Source organism: Tyto alba, unplaced genomic scaffold (assembly GCF_018691265.1).
Source record: "Tyto alba isolate M040663 unplaced genomic scaffold, T.alba_DEE_v4.0 Super-Scaffold_29, whole genome shotgun sequence".
NCBI classification, from domain to species: Eukaryota; Metazoa; Chordata; class Aves; order Strigiformes; family Tytonidae; genus Tyto; species Tyto alba.
The window spans coordinates 5892372-5919372 of NW_024881303.1; the positions used below are offsets into that span (position 1 = coordinate 5892372).

General features: G+C 43.4%; 1 protein-coding gene across 4 annotated transcripts in view; it reads right to left on the reverse strand.

The window, feature by feature from the left end:
- The window catches only part of SLC35F4 (solute carrier family 35 member F4), a 127408-nt gene that overhangs the window by 85490 nt on the left and 14917 nt on the right, over nucleotides 1-27001 (reverse strand). Inside the window, exon 1 of one of the 4 annotated variants that reach the window (XM_033009823.2) lies at nucleotides 2624-2726. The exons of the other annotated variants lie outside the window; for them this stretch is intronic. Coding sequence (XP_032865714.1) covers nucleotides 2624-2630 — 7 coding nt within the window. The 5' untranslated portion in view covers nucleotides 2631-2726. Of the gene's footprint in view, nucleotides 1-2623; nucleotides 2727-27001 lie in introns of those variants that run through there. 4 annotated transcript variants of the gene reach the window in all.

Below are 27001 nucleotides of genomic sequence, written 5' to 3' on the forward strand. Positions count from 1 at the left end.
AGCACCACCTCAAAGAGGGACAGAAAGTACAAGAAAGAGTCATTTTTCCTGCATTAATTCTTAGATTTCAGTCATAGCAGGCTCTGACAGGAGAAGGAATAATGATCCAAAAGGTATTAAGAGACAAGTTTAAATCCCTGCCCTGCCCCAGATTGCCTGGGTAACCTTCGGCAAATTACTTCATCTGTTCGAGGAGCAATTCCTCATCTGTAAGGTCAGGACGACAGAGCTTGCGCTCCATGGCATATCCTCAGAACATCCCAGAAGGACAATGAGTCACTGAAGTAGCAGAGGCCAGTTTTGATAGATGGTATCTCCACAGCACTGAAACAGCCACAATTATTACTGGTATCATCACACTCCTGAGATAAACAAGGATCTAATCAGGGGATATGAGAAATGACCACTTCGACAGCAAGCCAGCTCTTCTAGGAGGAAAAGCAAATCAAGATTTTTCACTTCCTCACTTCAGCCACCCATCAATAAAGAAGTCTTCTAATTGGTAAGCAGCAGAAGCAACTGCCTTTGACCTGATGCCGTAAATTGGCTTTCAAATCAACCAAGCAACAATATTCCCTTCCAAAGCAGGAAATTTCACAGCATTTCTCTGCCTCATACTTATAAGGGCTTAGTCATCAAAATAAACAGGCCTCGGGTAAAGCCATGTACTTCATTAGCATTACAGAACCAGCTGGATGACTGACAAGGAGCTGCTTGTTGGCAGTGCCACTTTGGGCCTGTCACAGCAGAGACACTGTCCCTCTATGGAACCACCAGCACCACCACCCCCCAGATGCCAGTGAGATCCAAGAAGCATATTTCTCATAAAGATACACATCTGGAACCATTTCAGACCAGCTGAAGCATCTGCTTTGTATTTGCATCACTTCACAGGATCTTTCCACTGGCTTCTTTGCTGCAGAGATGTGAGCAATTAAAAAACCTCAAGCTCATGTCTGCGGTTCTACCTGTCTCATCTTGGCTCTCGGATTATCATTGAAATAATCACAATAAAAATTGGAACAGAGACTCAAACTCTGCTCTCAGTGAAATCATCTGCAGGTTCAGAATAAACTATGGTCTTAAGAGCTTTGCTGTACTGAGCTCTAAATAATGGAGGTGAGAAGGGAACAGAGTCCACAGCTACTAGAGCACCATGAAAAGCTAAGTGAGATTTTGCACGAACAACTCAGACAAGACAGAGAATCCAAACATAACCACCTTGACACTTCTTAATCAAATCATAAAAAACACTGCAGAGCATGACAACACTGTAGCAATACAGGCAAGAGCACAGGAACAAGAGTGCTGTGGGCACCACACCAACCCTGCTAACCTGCTTCTACCTAAGCAATCAGTGTCATAAAAGCACCCAGAAAGAGACCCCCTCTGCTCTTCAGGAAACAAGAACAGAACAAGTGAAAGAGGCCAGATACACAGTCCTGTTATGTTTATCAACTGTGAAGGAAAAAAAAAAAAAAAGAGAGAACAAGTTGCTCATTTTAGTCTCTCTTTTTAACCATATCCTGGATGACAGTCACAAGCTAAACAAAAATTAGGACAGTTACATTTAAGCTCTCAAAGAAAGGCAGAACTGAAGCATCTCTTTTCCTGCCTTCATCTTTCATAGAATGATTTGGGTCAAAAGGGATCTTGAAGATCATCTAATCCCACCCCCCTGCCCCGGGCAGGGCCCCCTTCCCCCAGCCCAGGGGGCTCCCAGCCCCGTCCAACCTGGCCTTGAACCCTTCCAGGGAGGGGGCACCCACAGCTGCTCTGGGCACCCTGGGCCAGCGCCTCACCCCCCGCACAGGGAAGAATCTCTTCCTTATATCTAATCTAAATCCACCCTCTCTCAGTTTAAAGCCATTACCCCTTGAGCTATCACTACATGTCCTTGTATAAAGAGTCCCTCCCCACCTCTCTTGCCCCCCCTTTAAGCCCTGGGAGGCCGCTCGAAGGGCCCCCCGGAGCCTTCTCTTCTCCAGGCTGAACCCCCCCAACTCTCTCAGCCCGGCCCCCCAGGGGAGCTGCTCCAGCCCCCCCAGCATCTCCGTGGCCTCCTCTGGCCCCGCTCGAGCAGCTCCGGGTCCTTCTGCTGTTGGGGGCCCCCGAGCTGGCCCCAGCACTGCAGGGGGGTCTCCCCAGAGCGGAGCAGAGGGGGAGAATCCCCTCCCTGGCCCTGCTGCCCCCCCTGCTCTGGCTGCAGCCCAGGGCACGGGGGGGTTCTGGGCTGCGAGCGCACGGGGCTGGCTCACGGGCAGTCTTCCCCCCACCAACCCCCCCAGTCCCTCTCCTTGGGGCTGCTCTCCAGCCACTCCTCGTCCAGCCTGGGTTTGTGCTGGGGATTGCCCCGACCCACGGGCAGGACCTTGCCCTTGGCCTTGTTGAACTCCATGAGATTTGCACAGGCCCCCTTCTCCAGCCTGCCCAGGCCCCTCTGGATGCCATCCCTGCCCCCCAGCACGTCACCGCACCACACAGCTCGGTGTTGGTGAACCCTCGATCCCACTGTCCACGTTGCCAACAAAGATGTTAAACAGTGATGGTCCCAATATCAACCTTGGAGAAACACCACTCGTCACTGAGCTTCCAAGACATTTTCACCCCACACAAGTCCTACCTTCCATCCACCACTGACCAGCAGCAGGTCCATTCCTCTGATGCAAAGCACCTAATCCTTGAGAGTCCTGAGGTACTTCAGACTTGAGAATTGCTCACCTATGTCTCACATTTCTGAGGTGAAGCAAATCATGCACACGTGGCCAGCCGCGGTAAACGTGACTTTAGGAAGCAAAGCAGAGAAGGATTTACACAGATGAAACTACAACAGGACCTTCAAGTAGGCAGGCTCTACCTACCGAGGAATATTATATGGTACAAAGACTTCAGAGGTGACTTTTGCATCCATTAAGATGAAAATTAAATCACATGGGGAAGTCACAGGACAGGAAAGCAAATTCTGCTGAAGCATCAGCACCCATGAGGGACATCCCTTTACCAGATCCTCTGGTGGAATGACTTTGCTCTGGGACCAAAGTCAGGAGGTCTTTTAAGGCTACATCATTTACAACCATGAACACTTGTGGCAGGGTTTTCAAAGTAGCCCTGGGCCAGAATTTCAGCAGGGCTTCAAAGCCAGCCTAGCAGGGATTTGCCAGGCTCGAACATCAAAAAAAAAAACCCAAAACCAGTAAAGACAGCTGGCTACTGTCTCTGAGGACACCTTACTGAGCCATGCTCTAACATCACCTTAGCCATGGCCGCCGTGTACAAACCACCCCAGCATGTACAAAGAAGCATCTCAGTGAATGGTCATGTGGCTCAGTTTGTCTGAACAGAGAAAAATAAGGAAAAATGGAAATAAATTATAAAAGGGAACACCCCAATCCCTCCCCCCCCAACAAAAAACCCAAACCCGCAGAAATTTCTTCCCACCTAGCAAAACAGTATGTCCAAAATACCGTAACAGTTTCTCAATGAGGCACTTGCAACAATATATTCAAAACACAATCCCCTGAGCAAAGAGGCTACAAGAACACAGATCATTAATGGCAAGCATACACATTAGAGGCAATTCAATCTAGACGGCAGCGTGTTTAAGTAAAAGGAGGTCATCTTTATTTCCAACTGTGTGGGGTTTTATTATCATTATTTTTGCTTTTTATTAGCAGAGTGGGACAAATGAGAAACAAACTCCTATTTTGATATGAGCCTTGCACACTGCAGGGGACATCAGCACAAAGGCAAGAGGCCAAGTGACTGCCATGGGGCCAAGAGCCAACGGAGATGACTTCAGCCCTTCCCCGTTAGATCTACAAGGGAGAGCTAATTAACTAAGGATGGAGTGTGGTCCAGGGCATGGAGCGGTGGCCAGGGATTCAGTTGTCCTCAGGCTCTGCTGCGGGCTAGCCTGAGCAGGGGAGGCAAAGCCTTTCACATCCTTGTGCCTCCCTGCCCCTTCCGACCTGGTACAGAAGTTGAAGAGCTCCACTCTTCTACAGGAAGAGTTGAAGCCATGTCCTCAGCCTCTGTAATAGCAGAGAATTAGCTAATTAAAATAATAAAGCAAACCCTAAATGTAGGGAAAGCCTGGCCAGCAAAACACCTTCTTCCAGCCCCATCACTTAAAAGCCCACAACAGTAGACAGTGGTTATGAAGCATTTAAAAGAACTCTAACCCTGGCGGGCTGAGATCAAGAACAAGAAACCTTGTCTCCACAGGTAACTTTTTACTAAGTTATGAGCAGGCAGAACCGTGACTTTGAATGAAACAGCCAACTCAGCTTCCACTGGAGCTCCGGTACTGCCGTGCCAGCATAAATTTTAATAAAATAGCAATATAAATGTAGTCTTTTTACCTCTTGAAATGTTGCTGTATATAGAATGAGACTCGCAGGCCTTTAAATAACAGCCTATTCAAGCATTACAATGAGCTATTTTGCCCATGTAAGTAGGTACTCTATTCCAGCAACCTGACAGAGATTCAGAGAGCTGCCTTCCCCTACTCTGAGCCATAAAGCCACTCCACATACTGACAAACTGATTTGTCAGGTCTACTACTACTACTGCATTTTTTTTTTGGCCTGTTAATCTATGCCCTCACCACCAAACAACTCAAAGTCAAAGAGCATAACATTTTTATTTGGATTTTTTAAAGGAACAGCCTCTTTCTTGTCTGTCACAGCACCGATTTAAACAGAGATCAATATGAGAGATCAAAGATAGTGTAAATATATGGTATTCCTTGTAGTCGTTGATGCAGCATAATACAAACCCGCCTCTAACCAGCAGGGGAGGCTGAAAGAAATCTTCCTTTGAGGTAGCAATTACCATGGCATTCCTTGCCTGCTATGTTGAATCCAGCTGCAGCCACTTGCAGACATACAAGGCTGGGCTGGAAGGACTGACAGACCAAGCAATTGCCATGTTCCTTCAAATACAGTGTGTTTGCACCATGAAAGCGGGTACAGACCAGAGACAAAGAGGTCTACAAAGATCCTCCACTGCCTGCTACAGCTATAAGCTAGATCTGTACTACACATGCATCCTTAGAAACATATTTAATTTTATTACCTTTAAATTACGGCACAACCACAATGATTTCACAGTTAAGGTAGGAACTAACATTAACATTTGTAAGACATTTGTTTCTAACTTGCCCCAAAAGGCCGCTTTCTTCATGAATTTTCACTGTGTGCCTTTCCAACCCCAGCAGAACTTGGCTTGCAAAGTCTACCATAAATCAGGCACAGCAGAATAGAGGTGAGATTCACACTTGCACAAACATGCTACCCTCTGAGTGCTGTACCTCAAAGAGGTCAGCCTAGAAAATCCAGAGATGCTTATTTACAACTCCCAGTATTCGAGAATTTAAAGTCTTGGTGGTTTAAAGGGAGGAAATAGCACAGTTTCCTAACAAAAATATCAGCTGGCTTTGCTTCCTGCTGACATATTTAATTTGTGGGATTTATATGTTAGATGACTGCAGTAAAATGGTGCTGAGTGACACACGACAAGTCGACATCACCCCATGGGGAATGTGCTGAAAACAGAGAGTAAAGGAAAGGAGAAGAGAGCACCACTGAGCAGAACATGGACAACCTCTCCCCCTCAGATCAGAGGTTATCAGATCACATCAGTGATCTCCACCTAAAATCTCAGAATAGTTTGGGTTGGAAGGGACCTTAAAGACCATTCAGACCCAGCAGGGCCCCCTTCCCCCAGCCCAGGGTGCTCCCAGCCCCGTCCAACCTGGCCTTGAACCCTTCCAGGGAGGGGGCACCCACAGCTGCTCTGGGAACCCTGGGCCAGCGCCTCACCCCCTGCACAGGAGAATTTCTGCCTTAGATCTAATCTAAATCTTTCTTTAATCTTCCATTTTAAAGCTGTTGCCCTTTGCCCTATCACTCCATGCCCTGTTAAAGAGTCCCTCCCCACCTTCCCTGTCCCCCCTTTAAGCCCTGGGAGGCCGCTCGAAGGGCTCCCCAGAGCCTTCCCTTCTCCAGGCTGAACCCCCCCAACTCTCTCAGCCCGGCCCCCCAGGGGAGCTGCTCCAGCCCCCCCAGCATCTCCGTGGCCTCCTCTGGCCCCGCTCGAGCAGCTCCGGGTCCTTCTGCTGTTGGGGGCCCCCGAGCTGGCCCCAGCACTGCAGGGGGATCTCAAGAGAGCAGAGGAGAGGGGGAGAATCATCTCCCTCAGCATGCTGGCCACACTTCTCTTAATGCAGCCCAGAATACAGAATATGAAAGTGAGATATGTTACATAAAGGTGTAGGTTTTTTATATCCCATCTCATTTTTCTCAGCATCCCTTGGGCTCCTTAGAGTACCAGCATCAACTGTAAGAGAAACAGGAAAAAAGCATCTCCTAACTTTACACCAAACCGTGGCAAAGAGGGGAAGTGATACAAAAGCTAACAACACTGTAGGGAAAAAAAATTATTAGAAAGGAAGATCCTTAGACAGGAAACTGAAATTATTCAAGCAATGCTGCAACTGGAGTCCCTCAGCAGGGAAAGGGACAGGACCTTCTAGCTACAAACGTCACCTGGATCAACCACTGCCCAGGACAGACGAAGAATGCACCCGTCTCGAACACCCCCGTGGTAGAAAGCAGCCCTGGCACCTCCACTTTCTGTGAAGCAGCAGATTGATTTCAGAACAGAGCTGGCTTTTGTGCTGACATCACAAATCCACTTCAGGGACCTGAAGTGGAACAGCTTGTTCTCCTATCCACGTTTTTCACAACTGTGCAGCCTCAGGAGCTGTCAAGCTGTCTTGTGACAGATGGCCTTGTGCCCAACATGGGCCTTCTGGAGGACAGCAGGAGCCATGCTGTTTTCACCTAGACAGCTGCAAACCTGGAGACGGGATGATACAGAAGGGGTGGTTGTGGCCCTGCCTCCTGCTCACTGCCACTTCATGCTTCTTGACATAAAAGCAGAAGCACTCAGACATCCCTCTCTAACTTCTTTATGCCTCTGAAACAAGGAGTCCATTAAGCTGGTGAATCAGCTCCATGGATTTTAGGAAAGACTAACAATGTGTAGTAGTAGCATAGTAGTCACTGCTCTCAACATATTCTGCTCTAACACATGTAAAATAACCAAAATACACATAGAAAAGTGGTTGGGTCTCGGTTTAACCTCTCCTGGTCCAAGACACGACCAAACAACCAAACAGAGGTTTGTCTAAACTGGTCTGGAAAAACACCACTCAGAGATCCATCCCTTCGCCTCTGAGCACTGATCCATCCTTCCTGAAGTGTAACTAGACATCTCTTGTTGCAATCTCAACCCAAACACTCCTTGTCCTTGCCTTCAAGAAGACAGAGAACAGCTCATTCCCTTTTCATGTTTTGAAGGCAGACTCTGTACATGATCTCAGTCCTCCCTGTCATACACTGAACAAGCCTGGGCTCTCAGTCTTTGAGGACATACCACATACTTGACCCAGTCACAGAGGTGATAGTCCATCTCCTTTCAGAAAGACACTGGAGTGACCTTGACAGGACACAGAAATTGTGATATTGAATCTAGATGACTGGCCCAAACAGTTTATATTTTACTCTCCAACAGCTGGGATGTGATTCTCATTTGCTGAACAAGCAACAGATCACAGCTTTCGCTGAAGACAAGCCTTGCTGAAGGCTGCCAAACTGGGAGGTACATTCCATCTCCCCCAGATCACTATGCTTTCCCACAGTAAAACACTTGATGGAAAGATTCCTTTCAATTTCAGGCCCAGCGTGAGCACCAAGTTCATTCCCATTAACTCAAAGAATGTCTCAGAGCAGCATACTCTTTAATGGTGAGGCTCCTCCCTTCCCCTACAAGAGCCCTACAAGCTGTCCAACTGATGACCGTACGTGGTTCAGCAGGCAAGGACTCATAGCTATGATGTTCTTCTGGGCACAAGCCATCTGCATACACGTGGCCCATGATTATCAGTTCATCACCTGTCCCTACCCACAACCCAGGTCTCTCATCTTCTCCACAGCCAAGGCTGATGTCAGTGCCTACAAGGCATCCTGCAAACGTAAGAGCTTCCCAGAAAAGAGACATTAAGATTTGAATATTAAGTGTTGGGTTTTTTGCCACTGAGAGAGAAAGCTGAGAGCCTACCACATTTATCATGACAAAAGGGGGACCCTGCTCTTTCGGAGCAGGGAGCTTGTCCTGAACTCCAGCAACCTAAAGAAGGGCTCTGTCTTTTCCTTGACAGGCTGTTCAACCACTAGAGTAAAAAAAGCAGGCTCCCCCTGCTCCCACAGGAGAGAAACACCTTCACCCTACAACAGCCATCACCCCAAAGCTGGGAACACTCAGCAGGACATGGAAGACCAATGTTTAAATTACAATGACAGAGTAACTGAGGTTGAAGGGGACATCCATGTGTTTGTCCAACCTTCTGCTCAGGCCAGGACCATCAGGTAGGCCAGGTTGCCCAGGGCCTTATCCAGTCAAGTTTTAAATGTCTCCAAAGAGGGAGATTCCCCAGCTGACCCCTTCTTCAGTGCTTACCTGCTTTCATGGTGGATTTCTAATATTTCCTGATATCCAATTGAATTTTCCTTGCTGCAACACACAGCCACTACCTCTTGACCTTCTGCTGTGGAGCTCTGGAAAGAGTCTGACTCCAACTTCTATATAACACATCTCCGACTAACTGGAGAACACAACTACATGCCGTGCCCTGGCCCACTGACCACCCTGGTGCCCTTCACTGTATTTTCTCCAGTCTGGCAGCTTCTCTTAAACTGACGTGTGGAAAGACGACTTTACAACCAGTGAGCTTATAAAGTAGGTATGTTTATTCAGCGCTGGACCCACGGGGGATCGCTCCTCCACAGCGTGCGTGCCCTGGAGCCAAAAGCGGCCCCCTTTTATGATGCCAAAGTTACATATTCATCAGTTCTAATACATATGCATTATAATTCTGGGAATAGGGAGGGAATATTACAATTACTTCCAAGAAATCATTAACATATTCCCCGCCCCAAGTCCCTCCCCATCGCGCCTGCGCAATATCTCTTGGTGGTCGTGGGCAGGGGTCTTCTGATGAAGGCTCATAGTCTTCTTCACTGTGTTTGCTAGTTGACCCTTGCTTTTGCACAGACTCAGTCCTCTAGTTACGTACATCTCGTCCTTCAGGCCTTGTTGGATACAGTTTGTTGCTAACTTGCAGCTCCTTTATCTTGGTGGCTCAGTAGTTCCTTCCTTATCTCAAAGACGATGGTGGGCTCATCCTGTTTTTCTCTCATTCATTCACAAGGTAGTTATCTAGTTAATGTTTTCTTGAGAAATCATCTGGTTAATGCCTCTTCATTCATACATCAGAACCAGGGGGCAGAAGGCGCAAAACAGAGCAGTCTAGATGTGGCCTCATCCTCACCAGCGATGAGATGAAGGAACTAATCAGTTCCCCCAGTTTGCTGGTTACACTCTAGTTATTGCAGCCCACTGTGCTATTAGCTTCCAACATCACAAGAACATGCACCAACTCATGTTCAATGTGTTCCTCCCCTGGAGCCCCAGGAGGGTTCTGCTCTGATGAGCTACTACCTATCCAGCTAGCATCAATGCAGCGGGTTGCTCCATCCCTTGTTGCATCTGTCCTCATTGAAAATTCCTGCAAGTGACAAGTTTTGAGCCCCACGCTCCAGCAGCACAGCACTAGCACTGGGGTACTGGTTATTCCCTTAAATCACAATTTCCTCTTTGACCCAAAAGATATTCCTCATTTGTCAGTTCAGATGAAGCATTCCCACAAGAATGCCATCCCTCCAACAAATTGCCATCTTCTGGCATCTGTCAGCTGGAAAATTCCCAGCTGGGTGTTATGTGATAAAGTCACAGCTCACATCCGAGAGCTGTCCTAACTCAGTTGGCTGCTTTCCACACTGCGCTGCTTGTTGCCCAGATCATATTGGTAAAAATGCTTGTCTGATACAGGCTGGAAAAGGAGGCCAAGTAGTAGCATTCAGTCAACAATATGCAACAATATGGACACCCTCCAGTGGCAAACCAATGCCTCTAGCAATGGGATGATAACCAAGTAGTTCCAGCTTCTGATTGCTCTTGCACTGACTAAGGAAAACAGTACCAATTTAAAAAAAAAAAAAAAAAAGTAGTCATTTGAACTTGGCTTAGGCTGTGTGGTCTTTCTTATGTGAACACTCAAGACAAAAAAGAAAAGACATCAAGATAAGTTGAGAGTGCACATCAAAAAATTAAGGTTAAAGTAGAGGACACTCAAGCTTTAACATTTTTGGCCACCTTAAAGTAGGATGTGATCGCTACAAGCAGCTAATCTAAAACAAGTTCCTCAGTTTCAGGGCAGTATTTATTATACACTCATATTCATTACAGGACCAGATACAAAGCAAGCATTGAAACTTCTGAGTTAAGATTACAAATCCAAATCTATGATGGATATGCAGTTTTGTGCATTAGCATAACCTTAACTCTGCCTTGCCAATCATATCAGGCAACAGCCATATGAGCAGAACGGGGATACTTCAGCAACGCGAAAGCAGAGTGAAATAAAGTGGGAAGTTGGTTTTAGGCCAACTTAGTTCTCCAACTCCTCTCCCCAACTTTCTACCTGCCCTAGCATCATACAGTGGGAATATACTTATTCTGCACAGCAACAACAGTGGCTGATGAGCTAAGTTTTCCATACACAGCAATATACTCAAAACCTGGAATTTAAGTATTTCCTGCACAAGATCAGCTGAAGAAATTTGAGGCACTTAGGTGGTTTAGGAACAAGAAAACTATCAAGAGCACAAATGTTTCTAAGTTATCTATATACTTAGAGTCAGCCCAAGAGAACTAAGAAGCATGGACAGATGCCAAACCCCTCCCACAGGCAGAACCCCAATATTTCGGCAAAACTGTCACAACACTCTGTATTGCCATCAGTGAAAGATGCACGGGCTCTGCTGGCGTGGAATCTTTGGAGAGAATCATTAAGCTCCATTTCACTCTGAGGAATCAGACACTGCGTGGCATTGTCCTACTCAAGCATGGTAAAGGTGACCCAGCGAGAGCAAAGCTGGGGTGTGAGCTTGATAGCTTGTCCTCTGCCTGATGAAGAGTCTTCATCACATTGCACCTGCTTTTTCAGCAGCTTTTAGTACTTGTGCTATTTCACTGGATTCGCTTCAGAGTATGAAAGTCTCCACTAAAAAGACTGAACAAGCCAAACAAGAGGCAAGACTATTTGCACAGTAGATTTAGTTTACCAAGCCTATATCCTCTGCAGAGTTGGCATGTAGCCTGCTCACCGCAGACAAATGAAGGAGCTATGGAGAGCTGCCCTGTGCAACACCGAGTACCAAACAACAGCAACAAATGGCCACAAGGGGCTAAAAAACACACAGAAATCCAGAGGTTTACACATTTCCACAAGCAGACATGGCTGGACTCCCTCAGAATGAAACTTCTCTGTTTGAATTATGCAAGTTGCTGTCTGTTCCCTGTGCTCTTTTCTCCTCAGTGCAGAGGTAGAGAAGGGCTAAACTAAAAAGCTGGTGTTAGCCTCAAATTGAGATGCTCTGATTTGTTCTAGGAGAACCCCAAGGGTAGACCTGGATAGGAGTAACCACGGCAGGAAAATGTATCAGAGACTGAGCTGGCACAGAAGAGCATCAGGTCTGTGGGATACAAGGTAAAAAATTACTCAGCTATGCTTGTGAGCATGGGAAAGGTCCTAAAGTCACTTGAGACACTTCTGTGTGCACCAGAGTCCTTCAGTCCATTAAAATCAGCACAACCCACACTCCACAGGAAGCAGCACTGTGCCCTTCATCATGCAGTAAAAAGGATCCTAACCAAAATGGGACATGCATTTGTTTTGCTATCAAAATCAGCAAACGACAAGTCACACGTACAGTGGCAGGACCAGAGCAAAGCCTGCTGAATAGATGACTGGAGAACAGTCACCCTCTGCAAAATTATCCATGCTTCAGCAAAACATTTAGTGGAATTACCTAAGGATCAAGATTACTAAACGTTCCATGAAGACCTTGGATTATTGTGCTGTTGTGTTGCATCAAGACGGAGATACAAAGTGTAAGAAAAAACACCCTTCTTAACAAGTAAAATGAGGATTATGCTCTCACCTCCCCTATTACTACACCTCCAAGTAATCAAACATAGATATAATTTTGCTCTTCATCAAAATGAAGCAGTTCAGTCAAAAATAACAGCTTCTGCTTCAACCCAGTGTGACTAATCCAGCAATGCACACACCAGGCAATCTACTTCATTACTGTTTTAATAAAAAATGATTTCACGGATTCTTTTTTTTCCCCTCCCCTGAGATGCCAGCATATTGGTGATTACTTGGGATTATAGCAGTGCTCATTCCATTAAGCAATCCATTTCATAAGGCATCTACGATTTAGACATGCAATTCTGCAAAAGGCTTGATGCTGCTGTGTATTTCCTTGGAAATCAGTGGCCTGAAGAATGGGAAACACAGCCTGGGAAATCCCCATTGACTTGAATGACTGTGCAGTCTGAGGATTGAGATCTTGGGAGCAATTTTCTGCTGGCATTGGCAGAACTTGCCTGTCCAACTCCATGGAACTGAGTAAGGGGAATTTGCTTTTACCTGCACAATCACCATCCACCAAAAGCACATTCCTATCACCCAGGCGTGACATCTAGCTGTTGTGCCATACATCACAACAATAAACAGCACAGATATGTGTTATCAACAGAAAGGTGAACACTGAAGCAAAAAGATACTGTTTTGCCCTTTGCCTTCACTCCAGAGCACAATCAGCCAAAATGCTCCCACTATCCTGAAACCAGTACAAGTCCTCGTAACAAGCGTCAACTGCTGGGTGGACATCTGGCCACAGCAGAGGAAGCAGCTTGGTTATCGCTAGTCAGCCAGAACAGTGCAACAGGTCTGAAGAAAGCAGTCTCTGAAATAAATGCCAGGCCACAAGGGAGTATTTATAATCACTGTTCACTGCTACACATATCTTTTTTCCATTTTTCAAATGCTTAATACCAAATCAAACTCATCGAGAGGTGATCTTGGATCAGCACAGATTACTGCAGATCTGAGTCAGCTCCTTCTGAAGATAACCATGAAGCTTCCACTAAAGGGTCAAGAACAGCAATTCTTTTATACTGCATTTTATTTCATTTAATTGCAAGGTAAGAACAACTCCTCCATATTCAGTTATCTTCTAGAAAACATGCCTGGTTTTTACCAGCTTAGCTGGGTGAATCACAGAGGTTTATGTTGACCTTAGTATCTGTCTTACAGTCTACTGGAGATTAATCTGCATCCAACAGTTAAAGAATCTTCCTGAAGAAAGAAAAAAAAAATAATCTGTGATAAAGAAACATTTTGTTATCATTCTAGCAAAAGCATAAGAACCTCACTGAGGAAGGTTGATTGATTATGTAAGGCATTGATTCCTGTCTCATATTTTTTTACTCTATAATAATGATGTTTGAGAGCCAGAAATACAGCAGCTGCAATAATACGATGCAAGAGGAGTCACTGTAACTAGCAGACAAGTCTGATCCCCAATTTGAATTTTCTTTCTTGCACCCTTACAGAAGTATAATTAAATACTAGGAGGTGAAATGAAAAAAAAAAAATCATCTATTAAATACAGTTCAAATCATTTCACACTAATAGAAAGCAAAATTCAAGGAAGCTAGTTGGGAAGGGATAGAAAACCAGAACCTTTGCCTGCATCAATCAAAATTGACAGCAATACTGTTAAGGAGAAAAGCACCACAGAAAACCAAAGCAATAGTCTTAATTTACTGCTGAATCTTTCAGTTCCGTTTCCTTCCTTTGCCTTCCTTGGAAAGTACATGTTTTATTTATGATTAGAGGAACTTATCCCTGAAGGGCATGTCTCACCAAGCTGATCTTTCAGGGGACAAAGTAAATTTAATATGAACTTTGTCTGCTTCAAATTGCCAGAATGTTAAATGAGCCTATATATTTCTACCAGGTTCTCTTATTCAGTTGCTGTGTCTCAGTTATGAAGGAAGGAACAGGCTCTGCTGCTAGAATTAGGAATAGCTTACTTTCACTCCTTTCTCCACTGAAGACTTCTTACAGACATAATAATAAATAAATAATAATAGAATCCAGAAAGATAGGAAAACCTTATTTTACTGATAAACTAAGCCAAAGTTCTGCAAAAGGGCTGAGAATAGTTAAAAATCCATGTACTTTGTCGAATTTCATCCTGCACAGAATTTCAAGGACAAATTTCATTGTCAAAGGTATCCAACAAATTTTTAAAATGACAAATAAACAAAAAATACAACACCACACATACCTCTAACCCTAAAAACACCACCTCTTGGCTGGGGAAGTTTCCAAGCACTCACAGTTCTTTATTCAGGTGACCTAGAACCCTTTCTAGAAGGTATCCTAGACTTTCCGGAACAACTGCTGGTCACTTGAGGAACACTGGTGTTGAACCATGCACCCAGACAAGGCACATTCCTGTTCCACCACTAGGGATCACACAATAGCCTTCTCTTCATCCCAGTTTGCAGGTTAGCCACAGGGGCAGCAGGCAAGGTCTCTTGAGCAAGCTCAGACTTATATTTAGCTCTGAAGTAGGGACTTAACAAGTGGTTAGATGGCGCGTGAATAAGCTTCACTTGAGGATGGACATTTAATTAGCACAGCTTGAACCTATTGTAGTGGGACCCTTCATCACCAAGGGCCATACCTAAACAAATATTACAAGGTTTTAACTTCCTTTGCTTCGCACCAAAGAGATGAATATGGAAGGAAGGATGACAGTATTTTGCTCAATACTTCAGTTCATTTGTTTCCTGCCTCCAGCAGATGAAAGCAATCCTACCATCGGCTGATGACTAAGTAGTTCAAGGGGAAAAAAAAAAAAAAAGCCAAGGATTAGTCCTATGAAGCTGGCCTTTCTGGAGCTAATCAAATCTTATTTGCTCTAATCTGATCCTTATTAGACTTTGCATGGAAGATTTTCCTCAGGCCATCTAAAAAAATTCCCTTTTTCTTTTTCATTGTCATGCTGCTTGTAGGATGAGAATACACTTACATACAAAACCAAACTATCCCCAGATTTTCCAGCACCTCCAAGATGATGTTTGCACAGAAAATCCTCTAAAAGAAAAGAGAGCAGGACTGAGAACACCTGATCATGCCAAAAGTGCAAATTTTTGTTTAGTTCTTCCTTTGAGTGTTTGTTCATCCCAACAGAGAACTCTTACCACTTGCATATTATATTAAGTCCCTGCCAGGACAATCATGCTGAGTCAAATGCTTAACTATACAAGGTAATTCTCTAAGTAACCCTCTAGCTACTCACATCAGACTTTACCTCCAACTTCCTCACCTTTATCACATCAGCCTTAAGTTCTCCTGGCTCTATTAGAACTAAGTTAACACTCAGGTGTCACAAAACAGCCCAGAATGACAAAATGGAAATGCCCAACAGAAGCTACAAAAGGTTTCTTACAGTTGCTTCTGAAGAGCAAAGAGAGCCCAGGTTTTGCATACTGCTTCAGTCACAGCAGCAGAGAGGACACAACAGCAAGCTAGCAACTCTTCCCCCCAAGGACTACAGATGTTACAACACTCCACTAGTATGGAGTGCTGAGTTAATACTCTGGGGTATTTAGCACTGTTAAGGCAGCTCTCGTACAAGCAAATCAAAAGCAATTCTTCCATCATGCAGGCTTTCCCACATTACACAACTCTGAGAGGTTACATCTATGGAGCTGAAAGATGCCAGCTCGTTGTATCTCAAACTTCTCATCTCGGGACAGGGCGCACATACTTGTGGAATAAGGAATACCACAAATAAAGAAAATGCTCCAAGTGTGAAGAATTAAGTCAAGCTCAGCTCTCTGAACATGAAGGACAAACAGAAAAAAGTGGTTCATTCTGAATCCTACTATTCTGCATGCAAGTATGTATTCACAAAGTCAGGTGCAAAAGCTAAGCGTACAGAATATATTCTCGATACAGAAGCACCTCTTCTGCCCTGCTGCCCAATTCCCTGTGCAGAAAAAAGCTGGTGAAAGTTATAAAAAAAAAAAAAAAACCAAACACAACACAAACACACTATCTCTCAACAACAGCAGTGATATTGCTGGAAACTCACGGTGTTAGGCACTCATTAAACACTGCTCATTAGTAAGTTTTTTTATAAAAAACAGCTGTTCTGCAAGACAGACATAGAAATGTTGGAGACATTCAAAGATCCCTTCCCACCAACTTCTTACTCAAAGTAGTACCAAGGCCAATATTAGCTCAGGTCAGCCATGGCTTTTATCCAGCTGAATCTTGAAAACCAAGGATGGAGTTCCTGCCACTCCCTGGACAGCCCACTCCAATGCAGCATTACCTCTAGTGAAAAATCCCCAAATGAGCCTCACAAGCTGCAATTTTAAGGACATTGTCCCTTATATCATTTGTATTATGCTGAAGAGCTTCCCTCTATCACCTTTGCAACACCCTTTCAAATAGTCTGCTGGGGTTCACTCTTAATTTATCACCAGTCAGGGCAGCAAGGCACAAGGAAATATTTTAGAGGTTCTCAAAGGATGAGACTGTAGCTTGTAGCTACTGCAAAGGTTAATACCAATGCAACACCGGTCTTACAGAACAAGCACAAGGAGAACTGAGTTTTTTCCGGTTCCTTAGCTTTGAATGAGTGTTGTATGACAGAGGGCAGATTTTAAAGTTCTCAACAGCATTTTGTATCGTGATCAGGAAGGCAGGCAGAAAGCCACTGCAGCAAAAGACTTCAACAGTCAAAAATCAAGCATCCCACTACTATTCACTTGCACACAGACAGAGCGAATGGTGGAGCCCAATGACCTCAGAGCAGGCCAAAGCAAAAGTTTGGACGGCCACGCAGAGACTCCAAAACACAATCTCTAAAATGAAAAGTCACAGCTCAGGTCAGACTCGATGCAATTCTTGTAGCTATCTTTCAGCTATCATATCTGGAGCAGGGGAACACCAGTCAGGCAACAAAGATTCAAAGCTTGGCATCATGGATTAAGCAAACAAGATGTTAGAGCTGGTCCTATTCCTATCCCTGCTGATGTGACTATCCCCGTTTGTGACTGGGCCCCATCCTCCTGCCTAGTCTCACCCTCTGGTGCCTCAGTAGAGGGGATGCTCTCCTGTATACAGGCATTGTCTCTTGCTCTGTGTGTGTGCATAGCAGGATGAGGCCCTGATTCCAACTGGAGTCTTCAGGCACTTCTATAAAACAAATAACAATTCATTACTGCAACAACAAAATACCTCCATGAAAAGTGCCAGGTATTTCTCCTTCAGTAAGTTACTGGTATTACACAAAGTGCAAACTCCTTTTTTTCCTCTCTTAAAACGAACATTTCTTAGGCTTTGAAGCATGAAATAAGTAAACTCCACAGAGAACGGTATTTTTAGCTTCCAGGATCACATGATGTGCCAGTGGCTTCTGTCAGGATCATCAGTCTTGCAAATTTAAATTGATTGAAGTAATAAGAGTGCTTGGCAAACATACCAAGTTGAAATGTATAAAAGGCCAAAACTTCTAATCAGACAGCATGAAGTAAATGCAGTCATCTTTATAAAACTCCTAAACACTTCATATTAGTAGTGCTGGAAAAAAGCTTTATAGTTTTGCAATACTGTAAGCATTTTTAGTCTTATTTTTTAACTTTATCATAACCAATTAATGTTTGTCATCACTCTGTTTTTTCTTTTCAAGTGTTTATAGAAATCAGTCTCATTTGCATTAAGAACTAATTAATTCAGTATCACACAATAAATTCTATTACAAACAAACAGCTGGATATTTGGGAGTTATCCTCACATTATTCTTATCCTGGATGGATGTGCAATGCAGTATTCAAAATGGGCAAAAATATATGATGAAATAATCTTACAACCCTGGATTTATACTGATCAAAGACAGAACAGCCAGAGAAAAGCTTCAGAAATCTTCCTTTGTTTTGGTACAGGTTTATTTTTTCTCCATTGTGATCAGACATTTGAATACAAACCCAATAGACAGAGATTTTCCATTCCCATGGCCAGCTGTCCATCACCACTCTGACTTTAGCTGGGAGATACACACTTGCTGAGTATCCACCACACACATACACCAACATCCCTCCTACAAACAGTAGAGGAGATTAAGGGCAAGAAAAGCCAAAGTAACTGAGGATGACAAAAGAACTTGTATTGGTCAAGGTCAACGAAATTAAAAATAAAAATTGGCCAACCTGCATGGTTTTCTAGAATTTATGTTTCTTTCCATTTTAATGATTTCATGCTCTGAATATGATGCACCGACTGAAACATGGAAGATGTGCTTAGGAAAAACACACACACAGAGACCAGATTTTCTGAACTGCACCAGGATAAGTCCCCAACAATTCCAGTAAAATCTGTGGGTTTCCATTGAGATAAAAGAGGTGGAAAGTTCTCCCCTGATTGCCACTATTATTCTTGAAATAGATTGACAAAGTAGCTAGAATTTCTCATCAAGTATGGTGCTTTTTTATATTTCAAATATGAAAAATCAAAACTTCATTTAGAGATACAGTTTGTCAACTAGAACATATAATTGTGGTCAAATCTAATTGCTAAAAGCACATGACTTACAGGCAAGCTCCACTGACATGAACTTGAGCTAGGACACACAGCAAGGATCAAGTGTCAGAACAAGCCTGTACACTACGAAACAGCCTGCATTTGCTCACATGACTAAAAATAAGTGTACTCCCTTTTTCATTGTTTGTTACCTATAAATAGTCACTTTGAGCTTGCAATTTCTTTCCCCTAAGCAGGAACTGACCAATTTATGTCTGAACATGGAAGGCCGGAACTAGGCACAGTGTCTGAGTTCACAGCAAGCTTGAGGAGTAAGTTTTCATGTGCCCTTGCTAAGACCCAGAGACTCTGAGTGTAGCTACAGCCAGACACTACCCTGACCCTCCATGGATTTCTCATAGTTTAAAGAAAAATTAACTGACTGCTATACTACAGTTTTAACACACACACACACACACATTAAAATCATACTACATGTATGTCTCGGTTTAGATATTAAATGTTAGACTATATAGTAATGTACATTTGTATACAATGTAATAGAAAAATAAAGGAGGTCAAATTAGGCAACCTTAAGTGTCCCTTCTGGCCTTAAAACCATCGATCAGTCACAAGGCTTTAAGAACACATACACAGAACTAGCTGATCCAGCCGGCAGGCAAACATGGTCGAGGGAGTCTGACCAGATAAGCAACTCCCTGGTTCAAAAATTGCTGAAATCTAAGGATGCCAGTGGTGATAGCAGACAACCAAAGCTCATGATTCACAGCAAGCAGAATGGCTCTGAAGGAAGTATTATATAAACATGGTTGCCTGTGACACTGCTGGGTGAAACCCAGCGACTTTGAAGGTGCTTCTCAGCTTGTGTTTCTGCCAGGAAATTTCCAGTCCTGGTAGGATTGCTTTTCTCTGATGGTACCATGGGTACCTGCAGCCAGTAAGCACCAAAAGTGGTAAAGGTTGAACAGAGTTTACACCAAAAGCATTTTAAACTTCTTCTTTCACATTTCATCTCAGTAGACCACAAAGCACACGCATAAAGGAGATCTCTGGAGCCAAAATACTGGAGAGAACTCCTTGAGAAGTGGTTCCAAGGCACAGCTGTCCTCATGAAAATTAAAAAATCTCAGAGGACCAGTGATATCTAAGAGGCTCCACTACTTGTACACTTCAGGCCTTATCAAAACCTCTTCTCCCATCATGCTTTCCAACCAGACACAGTTAGAAATTCAGATGTGTTAGATGTGGGTGAACTAGATCTGGGTTAACTAGTAGGGAAGTCCCACAGAATAGAAAATATAGAGATTTTATTTATTTATAATGTTTTCTTTAATGTATGGCAGGTTAATGAGAAGAGTAAAATCATTAATAGCCGTGCACAGAGCTGCAAGAGTGCAGATTGCTTTCCATTTCCCCTTACTAACACCCCAGGAGGTTCATCTGTAAATCCGCAAGAATTGCAAGTGCTGCTCTAACTTCTGTATTACATTTGAGTCACTCAAGCCCCCTGCAGCAAAAAATTACACCAATTTTATTTTATTATGTTCTTCTCAAGCAAAACAACAACAAAAAGTCAGACTGTATGGATAGCAGAGTATACTTTTGTTCACAGGCCACTTTAATTCCAAGTTAACACAAAGCACTCAAACTGATCTCGGTTGCTGTACTATTTGTCTGTCCAAAGGCTAGGTAGCATTCTGATCCTGGTTACATCAGTGTAAACCTGAAATAAATTCCTATGCTGTGAAAGAGTTATTAGTAAGCAGTTACTTCAGACTGAACCCAAGCTTACAAATGGCCACATTTCATATCTTGGAGAGAAAGGTGACAGCTTAACAAGGAAGTATAAAAAAAAAAAAATTTCAACTTGAGAAAACTCTGTGTATTCTGTATTTAAAAACTACCCCGACTGTCCACAGGAGCTTTTGTGTCAGATGCTCAAAATCTGTGCTATAAATAGTCTCCAGCAGTCTTCTGAAAAGCATCAAGACACAAGAATTGTCAAACACAGACAGAGCACCTAAATATTCAGTGATCTAATTTTGATCTCACTCACAAAAAGTATACACAGGTGTAATGTATTTTTTTTAATGGATAGAGGATTCATCTAGACACAAGATTACTACCCTATATTTATTTCTATTTTTAATCCCTGTGATTAATTATTAATGTTACATGGCATGTTTAAGATAAGAACATATTGCTGCTCTAGAAGAACTAATAGAGTAGGCTTTCTTGCTCTTCCAGATAAAAGAAAATAACAAAGATACAATCTTCTCCAATTTCACACAACAGTCCTGTCTTCCTGTGATCACTAAATTAACAGTGCTGCTATCACTTTGAAACAGTATATAACATTTAAGATTATTAGTCAGCTGTTTACTTTTCTACAAAAAGCTCAAATGAACATACTTCAAAGCAGCAGATAAAACCTGAACTATCCCAAGCGATATGCTCTCCCAGTTTGATTCTTTCTAGTTTGCAAGTTATATTCTGCAGAAGTTATCACTGAAGAAGGCAAAAGAAACAATTACAGCCACAATGCTGATAGCGGAGTAACTGCAAATAAGCGCAAGCCAAGATCAAAATTAACTCACTTTATGCACCAGGAAGTACAGTCTATTTGCAAGCAGATTCAAATGAGAAAATGCAGTAATGGGAAAAGAAGACTGAGGGCTGACTTCTACAGCCTGACTCAAGGCAATATTCCCATTAATTTCGATAGTTTTGCCTAAGTCAGGACTCCAGCACTAGAACCCTAATTACAGCTGAATAACCAACCCACAAACAGCTCTGCCAGCAAATCAGTACCTCTCTCTATTCATGTAACAGAAAGCAAGGTTTTTCTTTGCATTAGCTTCTTCTCCATTCCCCATGACACCACGAATGCTCTATGCCCAGAAGCTCCAGCCAACGGGAAAGTCAAAGTGTTGCTCACTGACAGGCAGAACTCAAGCTTCGGCGCTCCAGATAAGTAGGTGGTTCTGGAGAAGACAGCCAGCAGGCAGCAGACTTAGGGCAGCTTCTCCACACAACGCATAATGAGACTGGGGCACTCCTCGTCTGACACTGTCACAGAGGCCAAAAAGTTCAAAGTTTTGGTTCTGAAAGTGACTGCCTGCCTGACGTTGGGGGGAATGACAGAAAAGGGTCACTTCATTCACATCCTGTTTCATTTCCTACAGCATCTCCTACTGTCTGTGCCAAACGAGGATCTCATGTTAAACAGACTTCTGGTCAAAGTGTAGAAGATTTTGTGATCTGCCACACTAGATTAAGCATCCAGTTATTCAGAAGTATTTCTTTCTCAGATGCTGGTTCCAGGAGCCCTACAACTACACCAAGCTCTTAACTCTAAAGAGACAGATTTCTAGCTTTTAGAACTTTTTTTTTTTTCCTAAACAAAGAGAACAGCTGACAGTTTGATCAAAAAATATCACATACACCACACACTGCTACAGTCTCCAAAGACACGGGAACAGTGGTTTGAAGACAGATGAGCCCTCATTCCCCTTTCCCCTGGGTGGCTACAGGGAGATGCTTCCTCCCAGAGACCATTTCTGGTGGGCTGAGGCTGGAAAGCAAATTCTTCTACCCAAGGTGGGCACTAATATACCCGTGGTAGGTCTGCCAGCAGCCTGCTCTAACCTTACCCCAGTCACTGCTCCCTGTTCAGATGTCCTTTACAGCCTGCTTATAGATAACTCAGATTTTTCAGCCGTGGGCCAGATGCTAGTTTTGAATTCCAGCCCCTTTACCTGTCAGGCCTCCCATGGACACAGCTGCAAGTCTTAGTCCAACTCAAGAGACTTTTCATGCAGTAGATGTTTGGCTGCTGGACCCATCTGCTATTTTATTGGACATTTTTGACTTCCCAAGGCTGCAGGTCAAAATGCAGAAGACAATCTCCTAAACACTCCTACAATTTATTAGTTTATCAGGACCATTAAACATGTTTCTTCTGGTATTGAAACAGTTTTTGCATCACTATTCATTTGGCTTCCTACAATTTGTTACATAGGTGAATTTTTCAACCTGTGCAAACATCAGGGCAATGTCTACAAAGCACTTAAATCTAATTCCAAATGGAACCTGAACTTCTGCTTGTCATATACCACATCTAGTAATGTCACCATCTGTGAACAACATGCTGAGATGACTTCACTTGCAAAACACTGGCAAAATACTGGACAGAAAGATCACAAAGTAAGTGACAAAGTTCACTTCAGAGTCGCTGATAACTGCCAAAAATTTTGTCTCATTATCTGCCCAGTGATCATAAACATAAGGGAAAATTAGAGTTTCATCTTAACATATAAATTTTGAATTCTTAACAGAGTGATGAAATACAGTATCTTAAACGTGCCTCAGCAGTCACTGTTCTGTAGAACAGTAAATTCTGAAGAATAATGAGGTGGCACCAAACCAAGGTCTGTCTGGAATTTCTACAGCTAGAGGGATGCATTTCATAGCAACAATTTGGTCTGGTATACCCAGGAAAAAAGCACTGATCTCAGTTCTGGGAACTTAGCTCAAAAACATTACAGGGACCTTCCACAACCCTCAGTAGGCAAAAGAAATTTTGTGGAAAAGCACAAACTTGCATAAAAAAGAAATATGAGTAGCTGGATATAATAAGCAGCCTGGGTCCTCTGTTCCCATAAAAATACTAGACCAAATAATCAAACAGGCTACATGGAAAAAAAAAACCAGGAGAGTGACAGTCAGAGGTTCTTCAAGACTAAATCCCATCAGATTAATGTTTCTTTCTATGATAGGACTTGTGAATAGAGAAGGACAGAAGACATTACAGATCTTGATACCAGTACAGCTGCTGATACTGCCCAGCATGACAAGACATGGAAATGGTTTCACTGGGTGGAAAACTGCTCAGGAGCCAAACCTGGGGTTGCTACCAGTGGCTCACTGTCAAACGGAAGGATGCTAAGGGAGGGTCCTTTTAACATTTGTTATTTCCATAATAAGGAGCTTAATCATTATGTCTAAAATGATATTAAACAGGAGGGCTGCAAGTACGTTGGAGGAAAAACTGGAATGATTTAGCAACCTGGAGAAAGTGCCTGAAAAAAAGAATTATTTGCAAAAGTGAAGGATTACTCCCACCTAAGTAGAGGATCAGCTGTACAGACACAGTTCAGGGAACAGCAACATTTTCCTAGAATAGGACTGGGAGTTTGGAGGAAACCAAGCTGAGGCTGCATCACTTGTTATACTGTTACCAAAAATTCAGACACAGAAGAGAGAAGGATAATCCATTGTACACTAAGAAGGTGACGTAATTCTTCTCTGCAAAGCTGTGCTGGTGAGACCTCAACCGAAGACCTGTATCCAATTCGAGGAACTGGATTTTAGAAAAGGTAAAGGCTCACTGGATAGAGTCCAGAAGAAAGAAGATAGGCAAACTTCTAGAAAGTACGAGTATACAGAATGAGAGGAATAATTTGGTTTGTTTAGTAAACACTAATGAAAACTGTAAAAAAGATCCCGAGATCCATAGGATATTGCTTCAGAGGAAGAGACCAGTCACAAGGTGACTAGGACAAGTATTGGGTCTGAACTACACCAGAAAAGACTCAGCCATGAGGAAGTAGCAAGTGAAGCACTGGAAGAGACTGCCTGGAAGGATAGGCAATCTCCACCATTGATGTTTTAAAAATGGGTTAGACCTGTATCGATTAAGAACAGTATAGGCGACCCTGCTCATTAAGACACTGGTTATTTCTCTATACCACTGACAGCTCTGTGATCCTCTTATGACCACTGTTCAACCCTCAGAGTTCCCAAAAAAAATTCTTTAAAAGTGGCCAAATCCCAAACATTGTTATCAGACTAAACTTCCCCTGAAACTGGAATCTGGATCAATGGCAAAAATGTCAAAGACCATGTCAGGTTCTGCCACTCTTTGCCATGTAACTTCATTTGAGGAACAAATCATTATTTAGCCTAGGTAACATCCCACTTGAGAAAGATGATCATAGCAGACTGACTCACAACTTGGATGCCTGTCCATGATTTTGTAAAGTTTTAGGACTATCTTTGTGGTTTTACACTTGCATCCGATATCCACAATTACTTTAAAATGTTCTGCTGTAACAGAATAAACAGAGGCAATTATGGAAGGTCAGAAAAAGAGCAGACATAATATATTCTGTTAGCTCCTTCTGATAGTTCATGATGTAGAGCTTTATTAATGTGTCTGGGACACATCCCCCAGCCCATTTCAGAAATGCCAACACTCCCTGTGGGATGGCACTGAAGGGATGCACGGCTTTCAGATCTTTCTTCAAAAAGATAAAGATAATGACTTTCAAGGAAGTCAAAGGTAATTAGAAACCTTTTCCCAAAAAGTCAAATGGGGACATGTATAGCTGTAAGAATAGGTGCTGTGGCAGGATTAAAGCATCCTTTTACCACCCCAGAGATACAAAGGTCAGCCTTGGTCCAGATTTGCAAAGACTGCATTCCCAATTAATCCACCTCTGAGCAGCTCCTTGCTCACTCAGACAAAGTGTTGCAAAGCAGCTGGATATCACATTAGCCACTTTATAACTTTAGGTAGTGAAGATTACAGGCACCGCTCTGTGTTAACTTCACCCATCCAGTGGGGCATAACGTTTGAGTGAACTGTCACCATGGCCAAAATCTCAAATGATTGAAGAGTGGAACTCTGAACTTTCTTCTCTGCTCATCCCACGTATTAATGCCAGGCAATTGCAAATTCAAATTTATGGGCTGGTTGCCCTTCTCGTCTGATCCACTCCAAGCACACAATATGTTGCTTCCCCTGCTTCTCGCACTTTTATGCTTTGATGGAGCAGACAGATGCCTTCGCATCTCCACCACTGGAAGATCCTTCAGAAGGCAAATTGCTAAGCTTTTGATATTGAGCCACACTTCACATTCAGGTGTCGTGGTCTGAGCCAGAGGGCAACTGAGCACCCCACAGCCACTCACTCACCCTCCCCTGCCTGGGGAACGAGGGAGGGAATTGGAGGAGTGAAGGGAGACTCATAGCTTGAGATAAAAACAGTATAATTGAAGTAAAATAAAACAGTAACAATAGTAGAATGTACAAACAGGTAAAATACCATGTGATTGCTCACCACCTGCTGACCGATGCGCAGACTATTCCGGTCTGGTGACCCCAAAATACCAAGACCCCACAGTCGCAATCCCAGAAGCGAGAGGGAACCCCCTCCATCCCAGCCACCCCTCCTTTATATACTGAGCACAACATTACACAAAATGGAATATTTCATTGGCTAATTTGGGTCCGTTGCTCTGGCCGTGCTCCCTCCCAGCTTCTTGTACACCTGCACACGGGCAGGACATGGGGAATGGCAGAGTCCTTGATCTTTTAGCAACAATTGTAAACATTAGAGTATTATCAGCATTCCTCTCATACCAAATCCCACACTGAATCCAAACCACAGCACTATTCTAGCTACTGAGAAGAAAAATCAACTCTATCCCAGCCAAAACCAGGACATAAGGGCACATTTATAAAGAATATACAGTGTAAGTTGCTAGTTATGTCTGTAACAATCAAAATCAAAAGGTCACCAAAGAACTTACAAAATCTAGAGTCATCTAGTGATGTGCTTCCAATTGCCTGTTTATATTGCTATAGTTAAAGTAAGACTAATCATCCTGACTGTCCTTACATTAAATTCTTATTCTGTTTAGAAATGGAGGGAAAAAACATTTCTCTCGGGTATGACCTGCAAATGACTTCCCCTGTTCTCGACACACCTCTCTGCCACACTACAACTGACAAGTTACATAAGATCACAGTTAACCCACAACTTTTTCCTTCCGGCTAGTAACAAGGACACATTTGCAAAATTCAGCAAAGAAACTGATAAATGCTAACACACCTGCTTCTTAACTTCTTTCTGTATCTTACTCTCTCAGAGCAGTTCTGAAATTAAAAGTAGACATCACCAAGTTGTGGCCCCACTCAGAGCCCACCACATGCAACAGGACTTACGAGGACCAGCACAGCACAGAGCTGCCATGGCACCATGGGTTCTAACTGGGAGTTGCCCAAGATCCACGTGGCTCCCAGCAAGAGCAAAGCAAATCCACCTCTACCCAAAGACTAACTGTATACAGCAAGAAGCTAAAGTCAGCTACTCAGGAGCCTCTGGCTCTGCCAACAAAGCAAGCTCATTCACTGCCAGTGCTGTACCTCTCCATCACCCACAGCACCCCAAAGACTCCACCACAAGCACTGCTCCAGCATCTGATCTTGGTACAGGAAAATGAAGAAAGCTGAAGCGACTGAAAAATGCGTTGGGACTACTCTTTTTCTCAAGCTACCTAGGCTCCTCTGTAGCCTCTGCCAAAGCAGAGAAAGTCAGCTCTAACTTTATGTCC